This window comes from Rhamphochromis sp. 'chilingali', assembly GCF_963969265.1.
Source record: "Rhamphochromis sp. 'chilingali' genome assembly, chromosome: 13".
Taxonomy (NCBI): domain Eukaryota; kingdom Metazoa; phylum Chordata; class Actinopteri; order Cichliformes; family Cichlidae; genus Rhamphochromis; species Rhamphochromis sp. 'chilingali'.
The window spans coordinates 21,568,045-21,593,550 of record NC_137940.1 but is presented as its reverse complement, the minus strand read 5'-3'; the positions used below and the strand labels follow the sequence as shown (position 1 = coordinate 21,593,550).

At 43.9% G+C, this 25,506-nt stretch overlaps 2 protein-coding genes across 7 annotated transcripts; both read right to left on the bottom strand.

The window, feature by feature from the left end:
• Positions 1-610: 610 nt before the first annotated feature.
• LOC308408101 (transmembrane protein 182-like) lies at positions 611-13,140 on the bottom strand. Of its 2 annotated transcripts, XM_080900193.1 has the most exons (5): positions 12,719-13,132; positions 6,111-6,234; positions 5,489-5,587; positions 3,141-3,278; positions 611-2,824 (listed from the first exon to the last, which is right to left on the bottom strand). In XM_080900193.1, exons 1-5 carry the CDS (start codon positions 12,890-12,892, stop codon positions 2,604-2,606), a joined length of 756 nt encoding a protein of 251 aa, XP_080756319.1. In that variant the 5' UTR covers positions 12,893-13,132; the 3' UTR covers positions 611-2,603. The 2 variants fall into 2 exon arrangements, with proteins under 2 accessions (XP_080756319.1, XP_080756320.1); XM_080900194.1 differs by lacking the exon at positions 3,141-3,278 and having other exon boundaries at positions 12,719-13,140.
• A 191-nt stretch (positions 13,141-13,331) lies between these two features.
• On the bottom strand, positions 13,332-20,276 carry LOC308408547 (sodium/hydrogen exchanger 2-like). Of its 5 annotated transcripts, none has more exons than XM_080900879.1 (13): positions 19,991-20,276; positions 19,479-19,701; positions 17,639-17,879; positions 17,313-17,563; positions 16,996-17,213; positions 16,714-16,910; positions 16,539-16,628; positions 16,155-16,225; positions 15,841-16,056; positions 15,642-15,738; positions 15,397-15,522; positions 14,899-14,962; positions 13,332-13,773 (listed from the first exon to the last, which is right to left on the bottom strand). In XM_080900879.1, exons 1-13 carry the CDS (start codon positions 20,235-20,237, stop codon positions 13,589-13,591), a joined length of 2,226 nt encoding a protein of 741 aa, XP_080757005.1. In that variant the 5' UTR covers positions 20,238-20,276; the 3' UTR covers positions 13,332-13,588. The 5 variants fall into 5 exon arrangements, with proteins under 5 accessions (XP_080757005.1, XP_080757007.1, XP_080757006.1 ...); XM_080900881.1 differs by having other exon boundaries at positions 15,397-15,519; XM_080900880.1 differs by having other exon boundaries at positions 15,841-16,053.
• Between the last annotated feature and the right edge of the window lie 5,230 nt (positions 20,277-25,506).

Below are 25,506 nucleotides of genomic sequence, written 5' to 3'. Positions count from 1 at the left end.
TAAAGTCTTCCTACACAATCATTAGAAGTTTTAGTTTTCTTCTGCTCATGACTTACAGGACGTAAACTGAAATAATTGAGGCTAGCCTAGCTTCAGGGCTAACAGCGTATGCGCTAGCATTATTTGTGATGGGTTCAGTTTCAAGATGAGGACCAGACAACTCTCATAATCATGTATATTTAAACCTTATTAGTCAGTTTTTTAAGTAGGTACCCTTTCTCTTAATTTAACTCACCGAGCTTGAACAGAAAGAGTTAGAGCTACCACAAGGAATGATGATTAGCTCTTTTATAAAACAGGTATGGAGAGGGGAAGACAGCAGGTGGGGTCTCAGCAGAGGTCTTGGCAGGAGAGGATATTTATGCTCATGGCTCCTCGTGTTGTTAACAGAAAATGCAAATCAAAGTTACTATTACAGTGAGTATGTGTTTAAAGAATCAGGAGATGTACTTCTCTTTTAGTTACACAAACTGCTGTCGTACTGTTCAAGCCCCTCAGTGGTTCATCATAAGCCCCGAGAGTCTGAAAGAGTTTGGTTCTCAATATAGACCACAGGCCTGAGTCATGGCCTTTAGGTTACACACAACAAAGTAAAGAAGTTCAGTCAGGAATTTCTTCTTATTTTTATTATTCACGTAATTGTCACATAAAAGCGGTTCATAAAAACGTTTTTAGTACCCGATGAGCAGCTAAAATGGGAGGTTTGCAGATTCGAAAGACTTTTTAAAAACATTTTCAGGCCTGAGTAAACTGCAAGGGTCTTCTAATGGGCAGTCAAAAGACAATACAATGGCTGCAATGTTTATTTCCTCTTCTTCTTCTTTTTTTCTTCTCAAATTTCAGTGAACCAGAAGAATATTTTGACCTGTTCAAAGAGTTCTAAGGACAGGGCCCAAATACTTAAAGGGATTATGCTAGGACAAGCCGCACTACCCACTCTCTGTTCCTAACTTCCTCCCCAGTGCCATTCGGTCCCTTTGCCTGAAAGACTTCCAGTGTTGCCTCATCTCTTTCAGGACCCTCACGTCCTCGAGCCTGACAGCCATCGCCTAATCAAAGACCTTCTTTTCAGAGGGAATGCTAAGTGCTCCTTAAATGGAATGAAAACAGGACACTTATTACTTGCTATTAAATTATTTTCAGTGATAGTACACTTAACAGAAAACAAAGCTAATGTAAAACATGCCATTAAAGCTCAACTGTCACTGGAGACATCCGCTGGTCCAAGTCTGTCTGAGTGGCCAGCAATGGTAGCGACAACCACATCATCGGCCTCGCATGTAGCGCCACTATCAAATCACTGACTGCATGCCACAGGCTTTGACTTCTTCTGTTTGTTTTTCATCTGTCAGACTGTCATCACGCTTCCTCAGATCAGAAGTGGTGCTTTTTTTCCCCCTGTGGTTGAAATCCTGTCAGAAACCAGCTGTGCTCAGCTGTTCAGACTTCCTGCTCAAAGGACCCAGTGTTCATTTGTTATGTCACAAAGTCGAGTCAGTTTTATTGATATATGTTGTTGTATTTTCTGCGCAGAAATAATTCCACACACAGAATTTCATTGCAAAGATGTTACAGTCGGTCTTGCATAAAGCAGCTCTAGTAACGATATTTAGATATTATGTGCACATGTATTTCAGAAATCAGTGGACAGTTTGATCACAGCGTGTATGTGTGTGTGTTTGCGTGTGCATGAACACACGTGTGTCGAGTCCTTTGAAGCAGACATACACCCCACCACTATCACTGCCGTTCTTGCTCCTCAGATGAAAGCTGATATGTGATCGAGAGTCCGGCCGCTTGTTTCCATTCAGAGCAGTGAAAAGGAAAGACGAGCTAATATTGTAGCACTTGTGATACAATCACACGTCAGCGTTTCTCCTTTTGAATAACACAAGAAAAGATTCCTATAGGGCACGGCTCATTTTGGGAATTATTTTTGGATTTAGCTGCACTCTGGGTTTGAAATCTAAATCTAAAGTTTCTGTAAAAGGTGGAAAAAAGAACAAAAAACCAGAAAGAAACAATAAAGCATGGGGGGATTGAATGAGGAGTAAAATGTGATTGGGGTGAAGGAGGCAGGTGGCTGGCCTGCTGTACACCAACCAAACCCACAAACAGCTGTTCATTTCTCAAAGCACCCTTGTGCCCCCCTCCATGCATCAATTCTCCCTCTCTCTTTCTGTCTCTCCCCCCCAATATCTTCCTCTTTCCCGCTCCACCCCCACCCTCTCCCCAAGCCTCCAGTCCACCCAGCCATTCCTGCCTCCCACCTCACTCTGCTGCAGCTAAACACACTTTGATCACGCGCCAGAATCAGGACACAGCTGGTTCACCCGTGCACTTCTCACCGTCTGCTTATCATTTGTGGCGATAGTAAAACATGGCAGCGATAACATGTTTAAGTAAATAGTGACATTTGAGGAGAAATTAAGCAAAGTGGGAGACAGACAGAAAACTTCCAGGAGACCCAAAGCAGCGGCAGTCTTTCCTGTATTTACATCCCAAAAACACGCTAATCCAGTCAAGTGCAGGACATAAAAAAGTCAGGCCTCTCCACCACCACCCGCTCCCCTCCTCTCCACCCTGTGATCCAGGCGGGCAGGTCACTTGCTGGCATGAATTGCACGGCCTACCAGCAAGAAGACCAAACCAGAGATGAGCTCCAGGGGCACTCCGGCAGCCGCCACCATGAATGACAGGCCGTAGAGGACTGAAACCTCAGCGTTCGGACATGTTTCCCCTCTCTCCTGAAGGATGTAGCTCTTCACATCCACCACCTCCATCCACAGGACGTAGAGCAGAAGCGTGAACAGGAACAGGCAGGCTGCGGAGAGAGACAGTATTAGAGAGACAGACACAGAGGCCGTCAGTGCTGTGAGTGGCTGCAGAGGAACGCAGCTCCTCTTCATCTCTACTGTTACCACGGCGGCAGTGTTTACTGCTGTCGTTATAGTGACAACACTGCAGAGTGACATCTGCTGCTCCGCGTGCCGGGTGTGTGTTTATCATGTGACAGGTATGAACAGCTGACAGCAGCAAAGGCTGCAGAATGAATGTGCGTCTGTGCATTCGTCTCTTATTTCACGCTACAGTTAGGACTTACACACACATAGATGCACAGGCAGCAGTCTATATTTTACCAGCAGCTAAGAGGAAGGCCCCGCCCAACTTGTAGAGTTTGTAGCTGATGAAAGGAACACCACAGACCAAGAGGAAGCCTCCAGCCAGAGCTAAGACGAGTCCGAGGATTATCAGCACGGTCCAGAAGCCCCGAAACACTGCAAGAAACACAAGCACAGCAGTGGAATCCCATAAGTGTTCTGCAAAGAAAGGGTGTTTTTGCTCAGGTTTTCAGTTTAATCCCAGCCCCTTGGATTCATTTGCTGACCGGTCCGCAAACAAGATGCTGAAGCCCAGGTTGCTCCTGTCGGCTGGCGAGTCTTGCATTCCTACCCAGGAATTTTGTGTATGTGTGTGAATGGAAGAATAGGAAACACATTGCAAAGTGCTTTGTAGAGCTGCCAAGGTTAAAAGGATGTCATATAAGAACGGATCATTTACATGTAAGAAGCTAAAGTCAGCATCCAGTTACTCTGGCTCTGAGAAAAAGAAAGCAAGAAAACTGCTCTTCCACATCAGTCATTACATGTTCATTTTGTTTGGTTTCAGTCACAGGAAGGCAACGCTGGTTCTGATCTTTTGCAAGAAGATTGGAAACAACCAGCCATCTGTAGATGTGGTTAAATGCTGTCCTATTTAACACACAAATAGAAGAGTGTTTCCCATCTTCCCATAAAACGCTTAGCAAGAAAGCACAAAAAAGTATTTCCCAAAATAGACTGTTCCTTCAGGCTGGTCCTTTAATAACTTCGATATGGTCCTGATACGTTTAGGCTGTAATATGAGCACTTTTTGACTGAATAATAAATACCAGATTAAGTATTTCTCTGCTAAATCTTTACTGCTGTAGCAAAGATGGGATTTACTACTGATATATATGTGGGGACCTACAGATGAGGCCAAAATTATTAAGCGTTGCTTCTTTTAACGGATCGAAGGAATTTGTTATACAAGTGTCAAGAACAGGAGTGAGGAGTATCCTCAATAAATTCCAAGAAACCCACAGAGTACAGAACACGCCTGGCAGTGGTAGGAAGTGAAAGATTTCAAAGATTCTGGAAAGAAAACTAGTGAGAGATGTTTCTAGAGAGCCCAGAATAACTGCGAAGACACCCATGAATGATTTAGCCAAGTTGGGAATTGTAGTCTCAAATGAGACAATCACTAGAGCCCTGCACAGGAATGATGCGAGATTGGAGACCAGGAAAAACTTCACTTCTGCAGAAGACACGCCTTCAAGCCAGACTGCGGTGTGCTAAGGACACCCTAGAGACAGATAATGCACACTAGAAGAGCGAGAAGAGGAGATAAAACTAGAGCTCTTTGTCCACAGACACTTTGCTGATGTTTGGAGAAAGTAGTGAGAGTTCTACATCTCAAAGGACAGCGTCCCCACAGTGAAACACGGTGGTGGGAGGATCATGATGGGTGGATGCTTCAGTGGGTCTGGAACTGGGAATCTCATCAAGGTGGAAGGAATCATGAAGTTTATGTGAAGATTTTAAAAGCATTCAAAAACAAACCTGAGTCTGGGTCGTCTCTTTATCTTTAAACACAACAACAACCCAAAATATGTCGCTCCTGGGGAACAACTACCTCCAGAACACCAAAGTAAATGTTACTGACTGGCCAGTTCAAAAAAAATGCAAAGCCCTGACTTGAAAATCACTGTGGGATGAACTGAAAACCAGGGTCCCTGCTGGAAGACCATCAAATCTGGAGAGCATGTGAGACATGTTGAAAACTACAACAAACGACTGCAGGCTGTTATCCAGCAAAAAGAGTAAACGACTGACTGTTAGCATCGAGGAGGTAATTATTTGGAACCTGGTAGTTTTTGTGAAATAATTTTGTTTCTATGTGCAAAGCAAAAATAATGTAAGCATCCAAAATAAAACAAGGATGTTCGGACAAGCTGTGCTAAAAACAAGTTATCGCTCTGTTAAACAGCATTTGGGAAATACCCATATTTTTATTCAAGAGTAAAAAATATTTCTCAATCATGTATCAAAGATTTGTATCAAAGATAATTTTACCTGAAGTTTAGGAGTGAGACTACACCGTAAGCACTCCTCTTCTAAAAACCTGTACCTGCTCCAAACACCTGTCTGTTCTCAATTTTAGGTCCCACCCTCCCCGTCTTTCTCTCCGTTTCCCAGATAGGCACTTGGTGTATCCGGCATCCTCATATCAGTCTTCTCCAAACCTCTGCCTCTCTGCCTCAGCTGGCGTCAAATAATCTATCCACGATTATTTGTACATATTTTGTTGTTCATAAAATGTCTTGCATAGATTTGACCTCACTACTGAACAACAGGAAACAGAAAGACGTGTGTCCATGCAGCATATATTTGAGACTGTGAATTACCTGCTGTGGGGTCATAATTTGGATGAGGGACTTGTCCAACTGCAACCGGTAGCGGGAAGAGGTAACCATGGATGCAAACCTTAGACTCTGGCTGGTTTGCTATAGTTAAAAAAATGAGAAAGGTTTACAAAAATAATCACTCAAAATAATGGGCAAAGGTCTATAACCACAATAAACAGCAGACATATTAAGGCTTACACATAATTCAGTACTGACTTTATTGTTGCCTTTTATTTCCCATCATTGACTAGATTTTCTAAAAGCAGTGTCTGAATGAGTGGCAGAAGCACACTCAGCTATCGGGCCACTTGAATAACAATATGCTCAATGGTTGTTCTGGATTTCTTTTTCAATTCAGTGATGAAACATTAAGTGCAGCAGAAAATAAAAAAGACACAAATGCAAAATGCAGTCGGGGGAAAACAAAAAGCCCCAAAACACCCCATAAACAACATATTTTAGCAATCCTTTACATTTACTGTCATATATGGGCATTTTTCTTTTCTGCACTTGTAGCATGTCAAGGAGACCGCAGTGTTGAGCAAGGGACACGCAACCACATTGGACAACTCCCAAGAAAACCTTTGCTCAGCTTAACTAGAGGAAAGTTTCGCCTACGTACTGAAGAGAGTGGCCAGCACTGCGTGCGTCGTGGGCTCCACCTGAAACGCACAGCGCCAGAAAAAGCCCTCGTGGTGCAGCGTGAGGGAAGGAGGGGAGGTACTCGCTTCTTCCACCAACAGCGTCTAAGAAAAAGAAATGGAAGACAGACTGACATCACACAGATAGATGCTCGAATACCTAAAGATGGATGAATCCCATTTTCTGTCAGCGCTGTCAACACGTCTGCGCTCGCGGCTCTGTGTGATTCCCTACTTCACTGGAGCCACGGCATCAAACGTGGTTCTGATTATGGCCTGCTGGTCTGTGAGGTTTTCGAGGGGGAACTTATATTCTCTGCTCGCTTGTCAGAAATATGATTGATGGCGCCGAATAACACAACAACTTTAATCATCCTGTTTTATTGAAAATGAAAGACTTTGTTTCTGTGATGTTACGGAGGAATTCACTGGGGGATTAGCTTTTATAAATATATCCCTTACGTTGCACTCTTTGAACTTTCACACAAGTGCTTCATGGGAGAATAAACTGGAAAATTAAAGGGCCACTCCACTGATTTTACACATGAAGCTCAGCCGGCTCGTCAGTGAGAGTCCTACTCGCCGTGTAAAAACAGTCATATCAAGGTGCCACAGTTTTGTCAAACCTTACCCCGAACCGCTTTTATTTTACAGCTGGCAGTCGAAGTGATGGACCAAAAATATAAAATTTATGAAATACACTCAAATTTTCAGCAGCATGCTGATAGCAGCAAAAGGTTATCAAGGATGTCAGTGTGTGATGACTGGGTGGTCCACAGCTGTGGTCCAGACTGAAAGATCTCAACATCTGGGTGGATTACTCTGACATACTCTATATAATCCCTGTTTTTGTCTCCTATTCATGAAATAATACCTCGGCTGCTTATTTGCTTAATATCAGCATGTTCATATTTTAACCAGAGCCATGCTCGTCTTCACAAAGATGCTACTGTAGTGTGTATGATGGGATGCTGTGTCACAAACTCTGGATGTGAAGTCAGAATGTAGGTGTGTAATGAGCAGGGAGGGTTTGATGAAAGGTGCATTTGGAGGTATTGTGGTAAGATCATAAACGCTCCGTCTCTGGGCTGGGACCCGGACTGGGCCTCGGGGGCTTGGGTCCTGGTTGGTGTGTTGCCGGGGTTGTGGGCGGGTGGGTGCATGGGGGCCCAGCCCTGGAGCAGGGTGCCGCCGGTGCGTCGAGCCACCTGGGGGGCTCTTCAACTGGTGGGGGAGATTGTCACATCTTGCAGGAGCTTTCCTCTCCTCAGGAGCTCCCTCTGCAGGAGGGGGAGATACAGGAGAGGTGGAGGAAGATCTCAGCCTGGGTGTTTATTGTCTTATGTAGTCTGGAAGATGAGTGGATGGTGGGGTGGGTGCAGTTTTCTCTGTGGTGGGGTTGGGTGGACTGTCCCGGGCTCTGTGGGGCCGGGCGGCGCTGCTGCACTGGGCCCGGTCTGGATGGGCCTGGGCCCCCTTTCCCTGGCGGGTCGCGGAGTATGGGGGTGCCTACTGGGGTCAGCGGGGGAGCTGGCCCCAGGGAGGGGTCACTCGCCCCTCCCTTCCTTCCCTCCCCATCTCCAGCTGCCTCCCTCTTCCCGCTCCACCACAACCACCCACACATGCAGGGCCTTGGAGTAGGGGTATGTCACCAGGGTGCAGAGGAGGCTACCCCCCCTCTGTCCCCTTCTGGATGCCTCTGCCTCAATTTTATCCCACAACTTAGACATTCACATTACTCACACTCTCATTACACATACATATAGGATCTTGGGGGTGGGCACGATACACGGAGTCCAAAGTACCATCAGGGTGTACACCCCACCCCTGGCATCGTTGCCCACCTCTCAATTTTAAATACACGTAGACATTGAGGGCTAGCAGGAGGGACCATGCGCTTACCTGCTGCTCTCTGGCAGGTAGCTCCAAGCCCTCCTGGGTTTTAAATGCACCTTAGAACACACATGCATCAACATTACAATGAGCGGGTGGAGGGAGGTTTGGAGTCTTCTCTCACCCCCGTTCTCTGCGACCTGCTGGAGCAGGGGGGCTAGGACTAGGAGGAGGAGTTGGCCGTCCGACTGCGGTCTGGAGTGTGGAGCCTTCCTGCTGCTGCGGAGTCGGGGCGGTCTGCCTCCCCCCACCGCAGGGAAAAGGGAAACACCACCTGGGTCTGGGTGCAGTTCCCCCCTCCAGGGGCGGGGGCACCTAGACCCGGTTTGTAGAGTACGCTTGGGGAGTGTGATCGTGTGTACAACGTCTCTTTATGTCTGTCTCCACGTTGGTTGAGTGTGGAGTAAGTGCATATGAGAGCATGAGGGTGGGAATGGATGTTTGTATCTGTGTGTGCCTGTATGTCTGTGTCTATATGTCAGGTTGGGTGTCAGGCGCCACCTCTCTGGGGACATCTCAGGCCCTCCAAGGTTTGGAGGCCTATCTCCCCCTACCACCACTTCCCCTGCCAGTGGCGGACCCCCTCAGACATCGGTGCGTTGGTGGTTCTTTGTGTCCGGGGATGGGCGTCCAGGTACACACCGGCTCACTCCTTGGCGGCCGCTTATCGGGGCCTGGAGCCTGGGGCTCGCTCAGGCCACTTCGGAGGTGGGGTGCCCCCGGCCTCTCGGCCTGGGGCTCGGTCACTCAGGCGCAGCTGGCTGCCGGCGGAGCTCACGGGCGCGTCACTGCAACTCCCCCTGGCTTCTGCTCCGCGGCTGCTGAGTGAGCCCTCATCTGGGACTCTCCTCAGCTCTTTCCGGGACAGTGGCGCAGCTGCCCCTCTGTTGGTCTTCCTTGGTCTCTTGTGTTCTGGGGGCCTCTGGATGTCTGGAGTTTTGATCTCCTCCACACCTGCTTCACGCCCTGGAGGACGGGGCTGTGGCCCCCCCACACCCTCTAGCAGATTATTACATGAAGGAACCTTTTAAAAAACAAAAAACAAGCGCGTCCATGCTCACAGGTGTACACACGGGTGATCACACCCACAAACTACACCCTTTTTGGCTCCTACCTCAAAGCACACTGTGTTCTGTTGATCTTATGTGCTGCACAATAATGTTTAACATTTAGTATTTACTGTCATATTCCCATATATCATTGTGATGTTGTTTATTCTATTACTCTTGTTCTCTTCTGCTTGCTTTCTTTTTTCTTTCTCAGCAGGTGATCCAGGTGATTGATATATGCATTTTTTTTCTCTGCCCATTCTGTTGGTTTTTGTCTTTTGCCCTTCTCCCCCGTCCCTCTTCTCAGCTGTTTCTCTTTCCCTCTTTCTTTCTCCCCTTCTTTCCCCCAGTCAAGTCTGTCCCGTATTCAGTAAGTGAAAATAAAATAAACAATAAAAGGTGAATCAAATGGACCATTACGGCAAGGCTGGGATGGTCAGTTTGGTAAAGTAAATCCGTTGGGCATCTTTCTTTGCCTTTAGACAACAATTCTGATGGCAAAAGAGCCAAACGGGACAGGCCAAAAAAAAAAAAAAAAAAAAAGATCATAAAGGCCACTAAATACAAACTACAAGTCCACATGTCTCTTCTAACTCCTCTCCTGCACACTTTACAGAAGTGCAGTCACCTACAACAGGAAGGCCAAACATAAGGTCCGGGGGCCAGAATCAACCCGGCAACAGCTCCAATCAGGCCCACTGATTTTGAACCTTTAACTGTATTTTCATACGTTTTACAGCTTTTCTGATGAAGACCTCCAACAACTCGTAAAGTACCAGTGAGGACAGTGCAGGGAATGAGCAAGCTGAACTTTTTCTGTACTTTTGCGAATTTATCATGTGGAAAGACTGAGGCGTGCTGTTTAAACTGCACTTCTTGTTCTTCTCATGGATTTAATGTTTGGATCAAAGTCTTTACACTGACAGAAAGGGGAGTTTTACTGGTCCAGTCTATTTAAGATCAAACTGGGCTGTACTAACCACTATGTAAAATGAGTTTAGACATCCCTGGCCTCCCACACGTTTGGTCAGAGTGTAATCGGTCAAAAAAAAAAAAAAAAATGCAGTGGTTTCCAAATCAGGAAGACTTCTGATAATGATTGTCAGTCAGCAACTTTTACTGGATTCACAAATGCAAGACCTTTGCTATGCCATTAAAGAGACAAAAACATATTTTTTAAAAACACTCCAGTTGAACTTATCTAAGAGGCAAAGTGGAGAACTGTAGCCTGACTGCTTTCTCTTGCAGGCCAAAGAGGTTAAGAGTCCTCTGCCCTGACACGGTTAAAAGTCAGTACCTGTGTTGGTATGGAAGTAGATTAATAATGGATTGTATTTATATTAGAGATGGCACGATACCACTTTTTTATGTCCGATACCGATACCGATATCATAAATTTGGATATCTGCCGATACCGATATGAATCCGATATAGTGTTTTTTAATCAACAAAACTGTTTTTTAAAATATCTTGCTGCATTTTGCAAGTCTGCAAGTTCATACTCAAGTTTAAAACAACAACTACACTAAAGCTATTCTGTTATACCTGTATACAAAAAAAATATTTCATAGTTCAGCAATACTGATCAATCTAATAAACTTAGACCTACACCATCCTCCCTATTCTGGTATTTTAAAGAGTACTTAGCGTAAATATTAAGCAACCTAACTAATAGGGTTCCAACTCCCAGCAACAACAAAATTAAATAAATAAAAAATAGGGAACCACCCCTCACGCTCCACCTCATGATGCTTAATCGACGTAATCAACCTTAATTTGATGCAGTGTGAAAAAAAATGCACAGAAATCAATTATTTTTCAAGAAATATTAAATAGATTCAACATCTTTCTTCAACAAAATTGCAGACTGCACAGATGGTACCTTCCCAAAGTAAAAAGTACTATAGCTTACTAGGGTATATATATTAGACTTAATAGTCACTATATACAGTAATTGACTTCTATTCGTTTTACATCAAATTAAAACTTTGGGTGTCAGATAATTATTTATTAAAAGCTAGACATTTTAAATGAGAATAAGAAAGAAAAGTATGTCTTTGTGCCCCCTTTTCCCAGTTAATGCCCTATCGGCCCCCCTGGCTAAACTTTGCTAGATCCGCCCCTGCACAGTTACCAGCCGTCAGCTACGTAGAAAAAGATCCTGGTGTAGAAATTAATATTAAATAAATTCTAACAACAGCTTATCAAGCTTAAACGTGCTGCTGTTGTTCAGCCGCTGGTTTGCTCTTTCTGGCGCAAAGTGGACCAAAAACAAACGAGAGACAGACTCGTGACAGAAAAGCCGATCAGCTGATTTAAGCAGTTTCACGATTGAAGTAGCAGCCGGAGAGCGAGAGGCAGTCGCTTGTTAAGCTTAACGTGGGAATGCTTTACAAACATTCAGAGATGGACTTACACACTTGCTTTACTTCTCTCGGGGATAACTTTGTCGGAGATGAAATGCCAGGTTGCTAGCGAAGCTCCACATGCTATCCAGACCGGTCCGCATGCCACAGCTGCTCTATCACGTGATGCATACATTCTGAGGTGAGTTACGGCGTGTTGCAAGTTTTGTGAGGTGCTTTCGTGATATTTAATGGATCGGATTACATTTTTTATTTTTCTCCGATATCCGATCCAGTAATTTAGGTCAGTATCGGACCGATACCGATACGTAATATCGGATCGGTCCATCTCTAATTTATATAGCACTTTTCAAGGCACCCAAAGCGCTTTACAATTCCACTATTCATTCACACACTGGTGGAGGCAGCTACAGTTGTAGCCACAGCTGCCCTGGGACAGACTGACAGAAGCGAGGCTGCCATATCGCGCCATCGGCCCCTCTGGCCAACACCAGTACGGTAAAGTGTCTTGCCCAAGGACATAACGAGCAGGACAGAGAGCCCGGAGATCGAACCGGCAACCTTTCAGTTACAGATGCGCTTCCCAACCCCCTGAGCCATTAGTGAGCATTACTCAGGTAACCGGTAATGCTGACCAGTGGATTCAGGTTCTGGAGCAAAATATGCTGCAGTGCAGTGTCTTGTTTCAGGGAAGGTCTTGCTTATTTCAACAAGATATCAGCAAACAACGTTCTGCATGTATTCCAGTATGGGTGGAGCTGTTGCCCAGTCAAAACATTTGGAGCAAGATAGGTTCAAACTGCTGGGCAGCTGGAATCCTTACAAGAAAGAATAACGCTACTGCCACGTTTCAAGAATTCGATATTGCAGCAAAGCATCTGACCCAGCTTTTATGAAACATGCCGGTAGCATCAAAATCTAAACTTATATTTTTTTCTTTTAAAAACAAAATCCCTCTGCTTCAACATTTGCTGTTTTCCTTGTTCTAGTTTTAATTAAAACTCATATGTTCTGTGATTATAAATGTGTTTTGCACAGCCTCCCAGCTTCTTTGGAAACAAGGTTGTAAATTGCTTCAGGACATCTTTAAATATCTTATAGTGGCACAGCAGCGAGTCCACAGCACCTGATCGGGTTTCCCCGTTTATTCTTTTTGTGGTTTTCACGTGTGACCAGTTAAAAATAATATTTTCGGTTGCTGTTATTGAATTGATGTGTTTTGATGGAAGTGATCAGTGATTGCTTACAGTATGTTAGGAATCGCACTTCTATCTGTCCTACCTCAGTCCTGTTGGCATCTTTGTCCCCCATCGGTGTCGTTTGTGTTTGCCATCTATATGGTCCGCAGTTGTCGCTTGCGACCAGCCAGTAGTCAGTACCAAATGCCAGGAAGAAACACAGAGTCCCTATTACCCCAAAAATCCCCCCAGACAGGGCTGCAGCTCCCACCCTCATAACTCCGGCCTTTACCCCGCTTTAAAGTATGATTCCTCTTAGCTTTTAGTCTTCAGGTCAGTGACTCCTTACTTGTGTCCACTCTGAAGGCTGTCTGCCCAGTCCCAATCCTAAAGAACATGACCAGCCTCTCTCAGCCACTCCCTGGCATGCTGGGAGCTGTGAGGAAAAAAATGCTACAGTAACCGAGCAGGTCAAACAGAGGGAGGTGGGGGGACAGGAGTTATTTTAGGACGCAGTAAGCCTGTCCTCGTCAGATTACCAGTGTATGTATTTTGCTGTGCATTTGTAAAGGAAACAAGGAGAGGAAAGATTGGCGTGAGGACGGTGTGGGCAGCAGGTATCAGCATTTATGACTGCGAGGTATTTGTAATGTTGGTGTTACTCTGGGAATGGTGCTTTGAAAATGAATTAGGCTGGAGATGCAAGAGTTGTTCAAGAGGTGAAACATAGAGCTGAGAAAAGCTTTATTGTAGCCGGCAAATAAATAAATAAAACCATTAAATTCATTTTATGAGGAATTTACTTGGGATGCATCCATGAAATTGCTGAAGACTTCTACTAGTTCTGCTTTGCACCTCACAACTCTGTGCTTAAAGGAATACGAGGTACTTATCACTTCAAATGATGGAACACGCTGAGTTCTTTGCTTTCATATGTTTTTCTCCCTCCCTCCCCGTGTCTCACAGTCTGCATTCATTGCTGCTTCTCATTCTCCAAAACAAAGCTGAGGTGTTTCCTGGCGGCTCTCTCCACGGTTTCTTGATGTTTTGGAGAGACTAGGTCTTCTCTAGCAGCTTTTGGATCCATTGATCTAGTCTGAGCCGGGCCAGCTGAGTCTGAGGAGTCCAGGAGAGTGGATCGTGGGCTTATGGAGCACACTGCCAAGAGGGAAGAGGGTGAAGTGAGCTCAAGAGTCACAAAGTCAAAAAAGCTTCTGGTCAAAGATCAGGAGGGAGAGAAATACTAATAAGCTGTTTGTTTGTTTTTTCCCCCTTTCTTTTCTTTAAGTTAGAGCAGAAAGTTTGAGAGACAGCAAACACACAGTTAAAAAACTGCATGAATTAAAACACAATTTTGCAGAAGTAGACAGGATGACTGAGTTTTAATCTTACGTACTAACTAGCAAGAAAAGCAAAAAGCCTTTAAAAGTAAAGCTTTCCATTTGTTCAACATAAGTTTGATAAACAGACATTTGAAAAAGAAAGTGGTTGTCGGACTCTATGCGATCACATAAAAAAAACAAAGTGCACCCTTATTGGTTCCATATGAGGGGAAAGTAGCAGCCTTAATTCATAATTTTGGTCATGTAGCCTGGAAAGTAGCAGCCTGGAGAAACTGCAAAAAACCAAAGAGCTGCATGTCCGACTCCACAGGCCTCAGTTAGCATGTTAAATGTTAAACTTCATGACAGAATGGTTGGCGAGATAAGTTATGGCTTGTTTTAAAGTGCCAGGAGAAAAAACGACCATGGCAGCATGGTTTAGTTTTGAAAAGCTGCATCTGAACAAACAACTTCTGAAACAATGTCATTTGGACAGACCAACAAGACCGAATTTGAGCTGTCTCACCATCTTGCAGTTATTGAGTTTAACTCAGTGCACCAAAGTCATCTAGAGTCAAATATAATGCTATCTGAGAGCTAAAGTTTGGCTGAGAGTAGGTTATTTGGCATGGTAATGATCCCAAACATCGAGGTGTTACCATGGCTGAGCCAAAGTCCAGACATCAGCTTCATTAAAAACTGTGGTGGGACATTCAGAGAACCTGCAAAACCGCAATGAACTGAAGCAATGATGTAAAGAAGAGCAGGAAAAATGTATTGACAATGATGTGAGAGACTGATAAGGTCATACAGAGAATTAATGATTCAAGTTATTGTTACGTAAGTTGGTCCTACAAGCTGCTGAATCATGCAGAGGACTTGGCTGTTTTTTTATAGGACTGCATAGAGTCCTGTCAAGACTTTCTGTTTCACATGGCTGTGCACCTGGCTGCGTCTTTACCTGTGTGAGATCTGCTAAGTCCAGTTCTCACTCTCTGTGGCTCACTTAGCCCACCATCCTCCCCCTGCAAAAGTAGAAATACACAGTACAGCACCATGGAGGATGTTCTCTACTCTGATACCGACACTCCATCATTCACGTAGAGTTTAAACAGATTCCTAAACTTGGATGCAGTATTTCAACATGAATCCACCAAGCCACAGGTGTCGAACTCCAGGCCTCGAGGGCGATGTGTCCTTGATCCAACACAGCTCATTCAAATGGCTAAAGTACCTCCTCAATAAGTCTTGAAGTTTTCCAGAAACCTGGTAAGGAGCTAATCATTTAATTCAGGTGTGTTGATCCAGGGTGAGATCTAAAACCTGCAGGACACCGGCCCTTGAGGCCTGGAGTTCGACACCCCTGCAACCCTGTGAACTTACTCTCCTAACCATTCAGTCTTTTTAATTCTGTTCAATAAAACTCGAACATGAGGAAATGCAGGTAGTTTGCATGCACCTGAAAGTGTGTGATTGTGTTGTATGAGTATCTTTCTCCCAGACTTTGGTGTCTGTAAAGGGGCTTCCTTGTTCTGTCCACCGATGTGTCCTGGTGCAGGGTGTGTCTGCTGTAGGCTGGTGTCTGCTGGAGTGAGGACACATGCATGAGCCCAGAAGTGTGGAGCTGAATTATACACATTGTGCAATTTCTAAGTTATAGTAGCTGGAACTAGGAAATAGCTAACAGTGGCATAGAAACTTTACCTTGTTGTTGAAGTTTTGGAGGTTTCTTGAGAGGATGCGCCTGATGCTTTCCATCTCCTCCGGTAGCAGAGGTCGCCCTTGGGAGCGAGGATCCACTCTAGGTTTTTAGAAAACCCTGATTATGGTCATGAACCTTTCTTCCGTTATTCTGGGAACTTTAAGGACAAACACTGACACAGTCCAAAAACCATTTTCTTACATCGGCGGGGCCTCCTCCTCGACTCCCCTCTGCTCCCGTCTCTCCAGCTCCTGGTAAACTCTGAGGATGCTGGAGCTAGCCTGGCGGTCGTTACGGATGAGGAAACGGCGAAGGTACTTCTTGTTGAACTGCTCAAACCTCACACACACACACACAAGCACACAGATGGCAATACTGTGACTTGTAGAAAATGTGCATAGTGTTTGCTGCCACCTGCTGGTCATTTCATATTTTATCTTTTTATATGCACAACAAACGCTTTATGATAAAACACAAGCAGAAGGCAAAGTAACAGTTAAACACGGAAAACTAACTTGTCTTTCCAGTAGTGCTGCCCCCAGTAGCCAACCACATCCTCTATACCTGCCACCAGGTGATCTATGAGCTAACAACAAACAGGATTATTTGCAGATAACTTCCAAAAAATGATATCCTTTGGAAGTATTGAAAGAAATTCATGAAACAGGCTGCTCTCTGTGCACCATCCACTTCAGTGCATCCTTCAAACATTGTATGCTTTGCATAGGAAAAAACCGAACTCACCTTGTTTCCTTTTGGTTAGTAAGCCTTGCTCTTCTGAGATCATAATCCTTGACAGTCTTTGCTAATTTACTGATATCTAAAAATCAGTAGTGTCCAGAGTTATCTACAGCCCTATCACAAATCCACACTTAGCTGTGATTCCTGTGATCTCTCACCCTGCTGTGGATCTCCTCGCTGAGAGTAGGCAGAGCTCTCTTCTTCCTCTTCACATACAGTAGCTCCACCAGAGGCTTGATGGTCATCCCCTGCAAACCAGACTCAGAAAATAAAATCCACCTTCAAACTATGACAAACTTTTTTCCTTACAATTCACGAACATGTTTGCCCCACCTGTACAAAGACAGTAAAGAGAATGACCACGATGGTAGTGGTGATGAAGAGTCGTTTCTTTGGGAAGTCATCAATCAGGAAGACCAGGGAAAAACAGATTGCCCCTCTCAGGCCACCGTAGGCGATGATGAACTGGTCTCGGAAGGTCACGGCGTTCCTCCGGAGCTTGTTCACAAACGCGGTCAGCAAAAGCACGCCTTTTAAGAAGTGAGAAAGAGTTTAGATATCCACTTTGCTGATCTTGTGATATAACTTGTTTTAAAGTGCGGGGAAGACTTATACCCGTGGCCCTCCAGATGAGACAGAGCAGCAGTGTAGAGCACACAAACGGCCAGCTCCACATGTGGATGTCCTGTATGGTGGACACTCCCAGAAAGGTGAAGATTAAGGTCTCGCTCACGCTACTCCACATCTTCAGAAAGTACTGGATGCTGGTGTTGCTGCGCTCCGACACATTTGCTTCCACGTACTGTTTCATTGTAGCAGCACAGGTCACTATGCTGCAGGGCAGGGAAAGGGGAAGCAAAGTTAACTAATGTTTATACTAATGTGTACAATTTGTGGTCTTTGGGATTCAGATGATTCTGAGCAGCACTCACGCCATGATCCCAGAGAGGTGAAGCATCTCTGAGGTAAGGTAAGACAAATAGGAATAGAGGAAGACAAAGAGCGGGGCGATGACTTGGGCCCTGGAGGTAAAACGTGAGGTGAGGGCTGCCAGCAGGCCGAAGAAGAGACCTACACACAAGCCCCCGATTCCGACCACCACCACCCTGCAGCCCCCCAGCAAAACATCCAGCCCTGACACTGATGGCAGACGGAGGAAGGACTCAAAAAGCTTGTAGAGCACCTGAGAGGAAGAAACGTCTATGAGTATCAAGTGTTTCATTTAGGTACCTGAAACACGCACCGCTTCTCTCCTCACCACAGTGACAGCGTCATTGAGCAGTGACTCTCCGAACACCAGGATATGCAGCTGTTCGTTAACTTGCATCTCTTGGAAAACAGAAAGCACCGCCACTGGGTCTACAGCAGCGATCAGGGAGCCAAACAGCAGGCAGTGGAGCAGAGAGACATCTCCTAGTGAGCTCTGAGCCAGCAGGCAAACACCGTACAGAGACAGGCCGATGCCCAGGACGTTCCACAAGGTCCCCAGCACTGCATACCTGCACATGCACAAGAAACCAGCTTTAAGACACCTGCTCCAGGTACCTTTAACAAATGCTCGATGAATATCTGAGTTTAGCCACTCAGGTCCACAAAAATAAGCTCAAAATATGACAAATGTGGTAACATATGCAGTGCGTCATGTTTATTTTGAATATTCAATGTGATTCCTAAGTTCATGGTCAGTTCTTAGTAATCTTAGAGTTCTTCCTCCCTCAGTGTCTCGTCTTCTTCTGTGTTCATTCAGCCTTGTCTTCACGTTGTCTTCATGTCTTGTCTCTGTGTTTTGTGTTCCCCTGTCGGTCATGTCTCCAGTGTGTGTTAGTCTTCTTCTCTGTTTTTATTGTACTTCCTGTTTTATTTTGACAGTCTCTCATCCTTGTACAGTATGTTCAGTTTTACTTCCCCTGTCCTATTAGTCTGTATAGGTTCCAGCTGTGTTTACAATTGTTGCCCATCCTCTCGTTAGTTTCTAGTTTATCTTTTATTAGTTTCTATTTGTTATTGTTTTTGTATTTTATTTCAAGCACCGTGTTACAGCACATGAAACTGCCTCCTTTAGTTCACTCCCTTTGTTTCATCTGTCTGCCACACAGCCATACATGACACAGAGGGGTAAAATGATTATTAGGTCTCCTGCTGAATTTGTAAGTTCACTCACTTACAAAGAATTGAAGAGTCTCTATTTTTGTTGCAGATAAATACAACCAAATAAAACCAGTACCGGTACCCAAAAAAAAAGAAGATCTATCCATAACCACGGGAAAAGAACCAGGGAAACCAAGTTAACAATAAAAACGATTTAACAAAAATAACAATAAAAACCAATAAAAACCCTGAAAACCATAAATTTCACACCCAAGCTTCAACTCTTGCAGCCCGGTACCAAACGGCTCATGGACCGATACCGGTCCATGCCCCGGGGGTTGGGGACCGCGGCTTTAACCCATTCCAGTCAAACAATCCTGTGACTCTGTGGGAGGCAGAAATCTGGCTGGGCTGTAGGAAACCAAATACTCATTTCACTCAGTGACATGCAGGGATGTTTATATCTTGGTTCTCTCCATTAAAATAAAACCGTCATAAAAATTAGAGACTGTCCAATTCTTGGTACACGATCAAAATGATGAATTAAGCAGGAGATCAAATAATTATCATTTGGATGTTTCAAATTTCAACCCTGAGCCTGAACCATGAAATAATTGCCACAAAATTCAATTGTTTTTGAAAGTAGAGCATTCATTAAATCATTTGAAGAAATTTAAACAATAAATAAATAAAATATAGATTTCTGTTTGTGAATTTCAATTTGTATCATATTTGGTGCATCATGACTTCTTCTTTTTTTTGCAATTTATTCTTTTGAATTTTTATTTTATATTGTGTAATTTACACTGATGATTCAGACGTAGAGGTAGAAGAAGGCTTTAAAGGGTAAAACCAAAATAAAGAGTCTAATTCTGACTTTTAAATCAAACTCTTTCTACTCATATTTTATGTGGAAATGGCGTACTTTCATTCTGTTCAACGCAATCTGCATACGAATGCCTCCACACACACGCACACACACAAAAATCAAACATTTTAAAGCTACCAACCAGAGGATTGTACCAAGGTTTTCAAAGAACAGCCTGCCTGGCAGGAAGTATCCCGCATCTAACACGATGGGTGGCAGCAGAAAGAGGAAGAAAGCATCGGCGCTGAGAGTCGGTGGAGCAGAGTGGCGCACCCCATAGATCACACCTCCAACCAGGAGGCCCACCATGATGAGGACGCAGCTTTCGGGGACAACTGCAGGGACTCGACCTGACCAGTGAAAACCTGAGGGAATGAGAAACGGAGAGGGAGTAAAAGGAAATCAGCAGGATCCGAACTTTGTGGAGTTCTGACTAAATCGCTCTGTAGCTATACCGAGGGAGGACTACTACCATTATACTCAGATAAACTCTTTCATTGATAGAACAGATTGTTAACTTGAGGTTTGGTGTGAGTTTTAAAAAATCCTGGAAATAACTAGAAATGTAGAAAAATAATAGATATTATATACATTATATTATATATGAAAGAATCTGGCTTCTCGTGGATGAGTGTGAGCACAACTGAGGCTTACCCAGCTTGGCCAGTGAGGCCAGCATGATCCACAGCACGATCTCAAAGGGAGCCTGTACGTGGTGATAGTCCATGCTGAACACCCTCAGAGCCATGGGTAGATCCACAGACAGGCTGCCATCGCTACTGTTGGTGCCCAGCGAGGGAGGCAGATTGTGGGGCAGAGGGCTCCCATCGGGAGAGGTCACAGCCAGACAGCCCAGCAGACTGGCAGAGAGCAGCAGAGAGAGAGTCCACAGAGCAGTCATCCTGCAGCCATGCTGGGACAACAGCAGAGAGAGGCAGAGAATAGGAGTGGGACTATGGAGATGGGGGGTGGGGGCGAGACACACAAAACAACCTGACTGGGACTCATGCAGCCACTAATGTGCACAGGAATCCCTGAGCTAGCAATGATACCAGCAGCACAGAGCTCAAGGGGTGTGTCACACACACAGACAGTCTCATCAGCAACTCAAAGAACATTACATCCATTTCCTGAAAATGAACCCTAACTGGAAGCCAAAACAAAACCCAAAATATGATTATTTCCATTACAGGGAATTGCTTTAAGTCCACAATATGTGCCTGTGTACACACATTTGTGTCCCCACGGCATAAGTAATGCAAGTACACATGCACAAGATTCAGCCAGGGTATTAGCACTGATGGTTTTTTGTGCACAAAGCTTAGATAGATTGCAATAATTGTTAATATATTTTGTTTACCTAGCAGAGAAAGGGCTTCTCCGATAATGGACTCATTTTCAGTGTTTGTTCTCATGCTGTGGTAGCAGTGCTTCATTTGGTGGAATTTGTGTTCTGCTGTGGCTTATTTGATTTGCAATCTTTCATTTCAAACAAGCAACTTATTGTTGATGCGGCATGTTGTGATTATTGAAATAGTTTGAATTACAGTTACAAATATGTTGCCTAGTGGTGAGAAAAAGGCTTTAATTATCAGCCAAGACAGTATCTCTTCCTCCCACTGGCTTCTTATTAAATTCGGTTTATCGTCTTTACATATTTTATGCCAATATGCGTGCAGTCCGTCAGTTCCACTGCAAACACAAGGATCTGTGTCAGAATAAGCCTTCCACTGTATAAGTGCACAAAAATAATTGGTTTAGTGAGTTTAGTTGTACGGGTCATTTACACAGAAAACAAACAAAAAGTTAAAAATATGTTGCTTGTGTGACTTGTTCCCTTTTCCAAAATGTTAGGCAGATGGCATGTGATTTTTTTTTTTTTCTGTTGCTTTAAAATCTGTTTGTGCTTCTGGAAAGTTGTTAGTTGTTCTTCTCCAGTCCAAGAGAACATTTAAAAGCTAAGAGTTGTTTTGGTTTTTTTACACACCCTCACTACCTCAGTGATTTTGCCCTTCGTCCCTTCTTCCCTACAAGTGAACTCACTGAGGATCAGACCTCTCCACCTCTGATTAACACACAATGCCTGACTGCAACTTCTGGCCATGTTAGAAAACAGCTGGAGAAACTAAGAAGCAGCAAGTCCGTTTGTGACTCTAAGTCATATTTACAACCCGAGTCTGAAGCAGGAGAAGATACCATTGAAATGGAAAAAACATCCTGTTTGATTCCTCTACTGGAGAAGTTGACAAAGTCCAAACTTACTGACTATCAACCTGGCGGACTTCAAATCGCGTGTGAGGAAGGTGATGGGAAGACATGTCAGTCCACGTCAGACCAGAGATGAAACATCTTGACCCTCTGCAGTTTACACACAGTCCATCATCTACATGCTGCACAGCGTTTAATCATTTTACACGATTCAGCCACTGATACAGACAGAGGAGGTAATATCAGTAAACACACCCTCCATCGCATGGATTGCTGACAGACAGGCGTTGCTCCGCCCAATCTCACATCCGTGGACTGTGCAGTTATTCCTGTTCCCCTTGTTCACCTTAGACTTTCAGTACAACTCCAACTCACGCCACCCTCAGAAATATTCTTTGATCCTGGAGTGGTTGGATGTAAGTAATATATAATCAACTAACTTGCCATTAATGTATAAAAATGAATGTACACTGAACAAAAATATAAACGCAACACTTTTGTTTTTGCTCCCATTCCCCATGGGATGGACGTAGAGACCTAAAATTCATTCCAGATACACAATATAACCATCCCTCCCAAACAGTGGTCACAAATCAGTCCAAATGTGTGGTAGTGGGCACATCTGCTATATTGAGATAATCCATCCCACCTCACAGGTGTGCCACATCAGGATGCTGATCTGACATCATGAGTAGTGCACAGGTGTACCTCAGACTGCCCACAACAAAAGGCCACCCTGGAATGTGCAGTTTTGTCTCACAGCAAAATGCCACAGATGCCACAAGCAATGAGGGAGCGTGCAATTGGCATGCTGACAGCAGGAATGTCAACCAGATCTGTCGCCCGTGCATTGAATGTTCATTTCTCAACCATAAGCCGTCTCCACAGGCATTTCAGAGAATATGGCAGCACATCCAACCGGCCTCACAACCGCAGACCTCGTGTAACCACACCAGCCCAGGACCTCCACATCCAGCAGGTTCACCTCCAAGATCGTCTAAGACCAGCCACCCAGACAGCTGCTGGAACAATTGGTTTGCACAACCAAACAATTTCTGCACAAACTGTCAGAAACCGTCTCAGGGACGCTCAACTGCATGCCCGTCGTCCTCATCGGGGTCTTGACCTGACTCCAGCTCGTCGCCGTAACAGACTTGTGTGGGCAAATGCTCACATTCGATGGCATCTGGCACGTTGGAGAGGTGTGCGCTTCACGGATGAATCATGGTTCACATTGTTCAGGGCAGATGGCAGCTGAGAATGTCCCAGTTCTTGCATGGCCAGCATACTCACCGGACATGTCACCCATTGAGCATGTTCGGGATGTGCTTGACCGGCGTATACGACAGCGTGTACCAGTTCCCACGAATATCCAACAACCTCGCACAGCCATTGAAGTGGAGTGGACCAACATTCCACAGGCCACAATTGACAATCTGATAGACTCCATGCGACGATGTGTTGCACTGCATGAGGCAAATGGTGGTCACACCAGATACTGACCGGTTCTGGGTCCCCAGACCCCCAATAGCGCAAAAAAACTGCACATTCCAGGGTGGCCTTTTGTTGTGGGCAGTCTGAGGTACACCTGTGCACTACTCATGATGTCAGATCAGCATCCTGATGTGGCACACCTGTGAGGTGGGATGGATTATCTCAATATAGCAGATGTGCCCACTACCACACATTTGGACTGATTTGTGACCACTGTTTGGGAGGGATGGTTATATCGTGTATCTGGAATGAATTTTAGGTCTCTACGTCCATCCCATGGGGAATGGGAGCAAAAACAAAAGTGTTGCGTTTATATTTTTGTTCAGTGTAAATTCTATAATACATGATTGGGAATATCAGCACAAACAAACATTATAAATTCGGATCTTTCTAACAAGGTTTACTTTTTTTTTCCTAAATCCCTTTTCATTCATCTTTTACTTTAACAGTAGTAACTTAAATACCAAGTTACTTGTTCACAAGAACATTTAATGACACAGAGTCACTGTTCATCACACCTTACACATACACCTGTGCTATAAGTAGAGATGCCCTCTCATCTGAGTGTTTTCACTATGTAGTTTTGTATTGCAAATTCATAAGAATAAAGCTACCAATTCTTAATTAATTTAATCACTTCATTAATTTTATTTGCTTAGAACTCAATTTAATTATAGGACATGTAAAGCCATGAATGTTGTGTAATGTAGGTGTACACACCTATAAACGGTGGAAACTGTCTTGTGTATCAGACTTGACTGAGAGCCTCCTGCCTGCCATCCGTCCTGTTTCAGGTCAGACAACTGCTCTGAACTGACTTGAATCTAAATTTCTAATGTTGCCTGTGTGCGAGCCTAAATCAGGTATGCCATTTTAATTCAGTTATTAAGTTGCAGATAATTTAGTTTTATGTTTTAAAAAAAATCTATTTTCAGTCATGGGTTTTCATATCACTTGATTTTGCTAAAGCATGAATTAATGTCCTGTAATCCCTGTAAACAGCATGCATCATGGATACCAGTACACCACATCCTTTTGATGATGCCGGAACCTGTTAAAGTTGAATAGCTTCCACTTTCTACCACAGGACCTTATATAACTCCTGCTTGCTTCTGCCTTTACTGAGGTCTAATCAACCAGCTGAAAACACTTGTGTAATTACACTGGATAGGGCCCCTAATAAGGTATAATGTTATCAATGTGAAGTGGGGAAGTGATTCAAAACATGAGGTAGCCTACACTGCTCAGGGATACCTCTGTAGTAGTTGGTATGTGGCAATATTAGCTTTGCTAATCAGAAAAATTAAAAAATATTTTAGTAAATAAATTGTTATGATCCTGAACAGGCGTGAGTTATGAATAAGGACTTCAAATAGACAAAGAGAGGACAAAAATGATTAGAATAGCATGAATACTGGGCCAGAGTGAATAATAAATACTTGAAATAGCTAGCTAAACGTATAGCTAAAAACAGCTGAAACTGTTAGCTAACGGGCTGGATTAACATATTGTGAAACACTAAACTGACGTTAAATAGCATAGCAGAAAAAAGTAGTGGTAGAATTGTTTCATAGTTAGCTAAAAAATAATGATGATAATAACAAGTTAGCTACAAGAATATCCAAAACATTTAACCATCATTGACATAGCATTACCTTTAGCTACGCTTAGCTAAAGGTAATGCTAAGCATAATCTGAAAGTCATTGAGAAGTGGTTTAAATAAAAACGAATTCATGATGAAGTAAAACTCTTAAAAATGAATTGATGAAAATGATTATAAATTTGCTGGTAATGGACAGATAGTAAAATACAAAGACTGTAGCTCAGAGCAAACTGACCAAAAAAACCCACGGACTGATAGTTTGACTTGGTTGAAACAAGTGTTAAGTTAGACTGGGTTCAGATGAACACATTTAACAACAAACATGAGGTATTTGAATCCATCTCAATAGACTTCAAGCTTATATCAGATGAAACATAATAACTTAATTTCCTCTGTTCACTCGGTTTGGGACTAATACATCTCCCACAAGTTAAATCTAATTTACCCCTGTTCTTTGTCTTTGTATTCAATTTTTAGATTAGCTCCTCTAAATTACCTTGGATTTACCTGCCATAATCTCCACACAGAGGCTACATATAACAAAGCCTGATCACACTGCCAATTCTAATCTATTAATTACAGGATAACCTCAGTTAAATCTCTGTTTTCCATCTCTTTTCACAGATGAATAGCATGCCTTAGGCTTCCAAAGATTATGTTGGTGCATGTTAATGAATTACCATTAACCTCACTGCAGGATGCCTACTTGTGAGGACGATTTGTGTTTTCTCTTAGCAGCCAGATCAATCATATTTCTTGAGACTGCTGCTCTGACAGTTGATGCCAAAGCTAGAGTGATCTTCGGGTCCCTTTAAACAAAAACCTAACCACTACTAATAATAATCATGGTGGAAACAGCTGTAC

Coding starts and splice junctions, on each gene's coding strand:
- LOC308408547 (XM_080900879.1), bottom strand. CDS start 20,237: ATGACTGCTCTGTGGACTCTCTCTCTGCTGCTCTCTGCCAGTCTGCTG. Junction 19,702..19,990: donor GGCCTCACTGGCCAAGCTGG/GTAAGCCTCAGT, acceptor TCATTCCCTCAG/GTTTTCACTGGTCAGGTCGA. Junction 16,226..16,538: donor GCGAGGAGATCCACAGCAGG/GTGAGAGATCAC, acceptor GTTTGTTGTTAG/CTCATAGATCACCTGGTGGC.
- LOC308408101 (XM_080900193.1), bottom strand. CDS start 12,892: ATGAGGGTGGGAGCTGCAGCCCTGTCTGGGGGGATTTTTGGGGTAATA. Junction 6,235..12,718: donor AAGATGCCAACAGGACTGAG/GTAGGACAGATA, acceptor TCTTTTTCTTAG/ACGCTGTTGGTGGAAGAAGC. Junction 5,588..6,110: donor AGTGCTGGCCACTCTCTTCA/GTACGTAGGCGA, acceptor TTTTAACTATAG/CAAACCAGCCAGAGTCTAAG.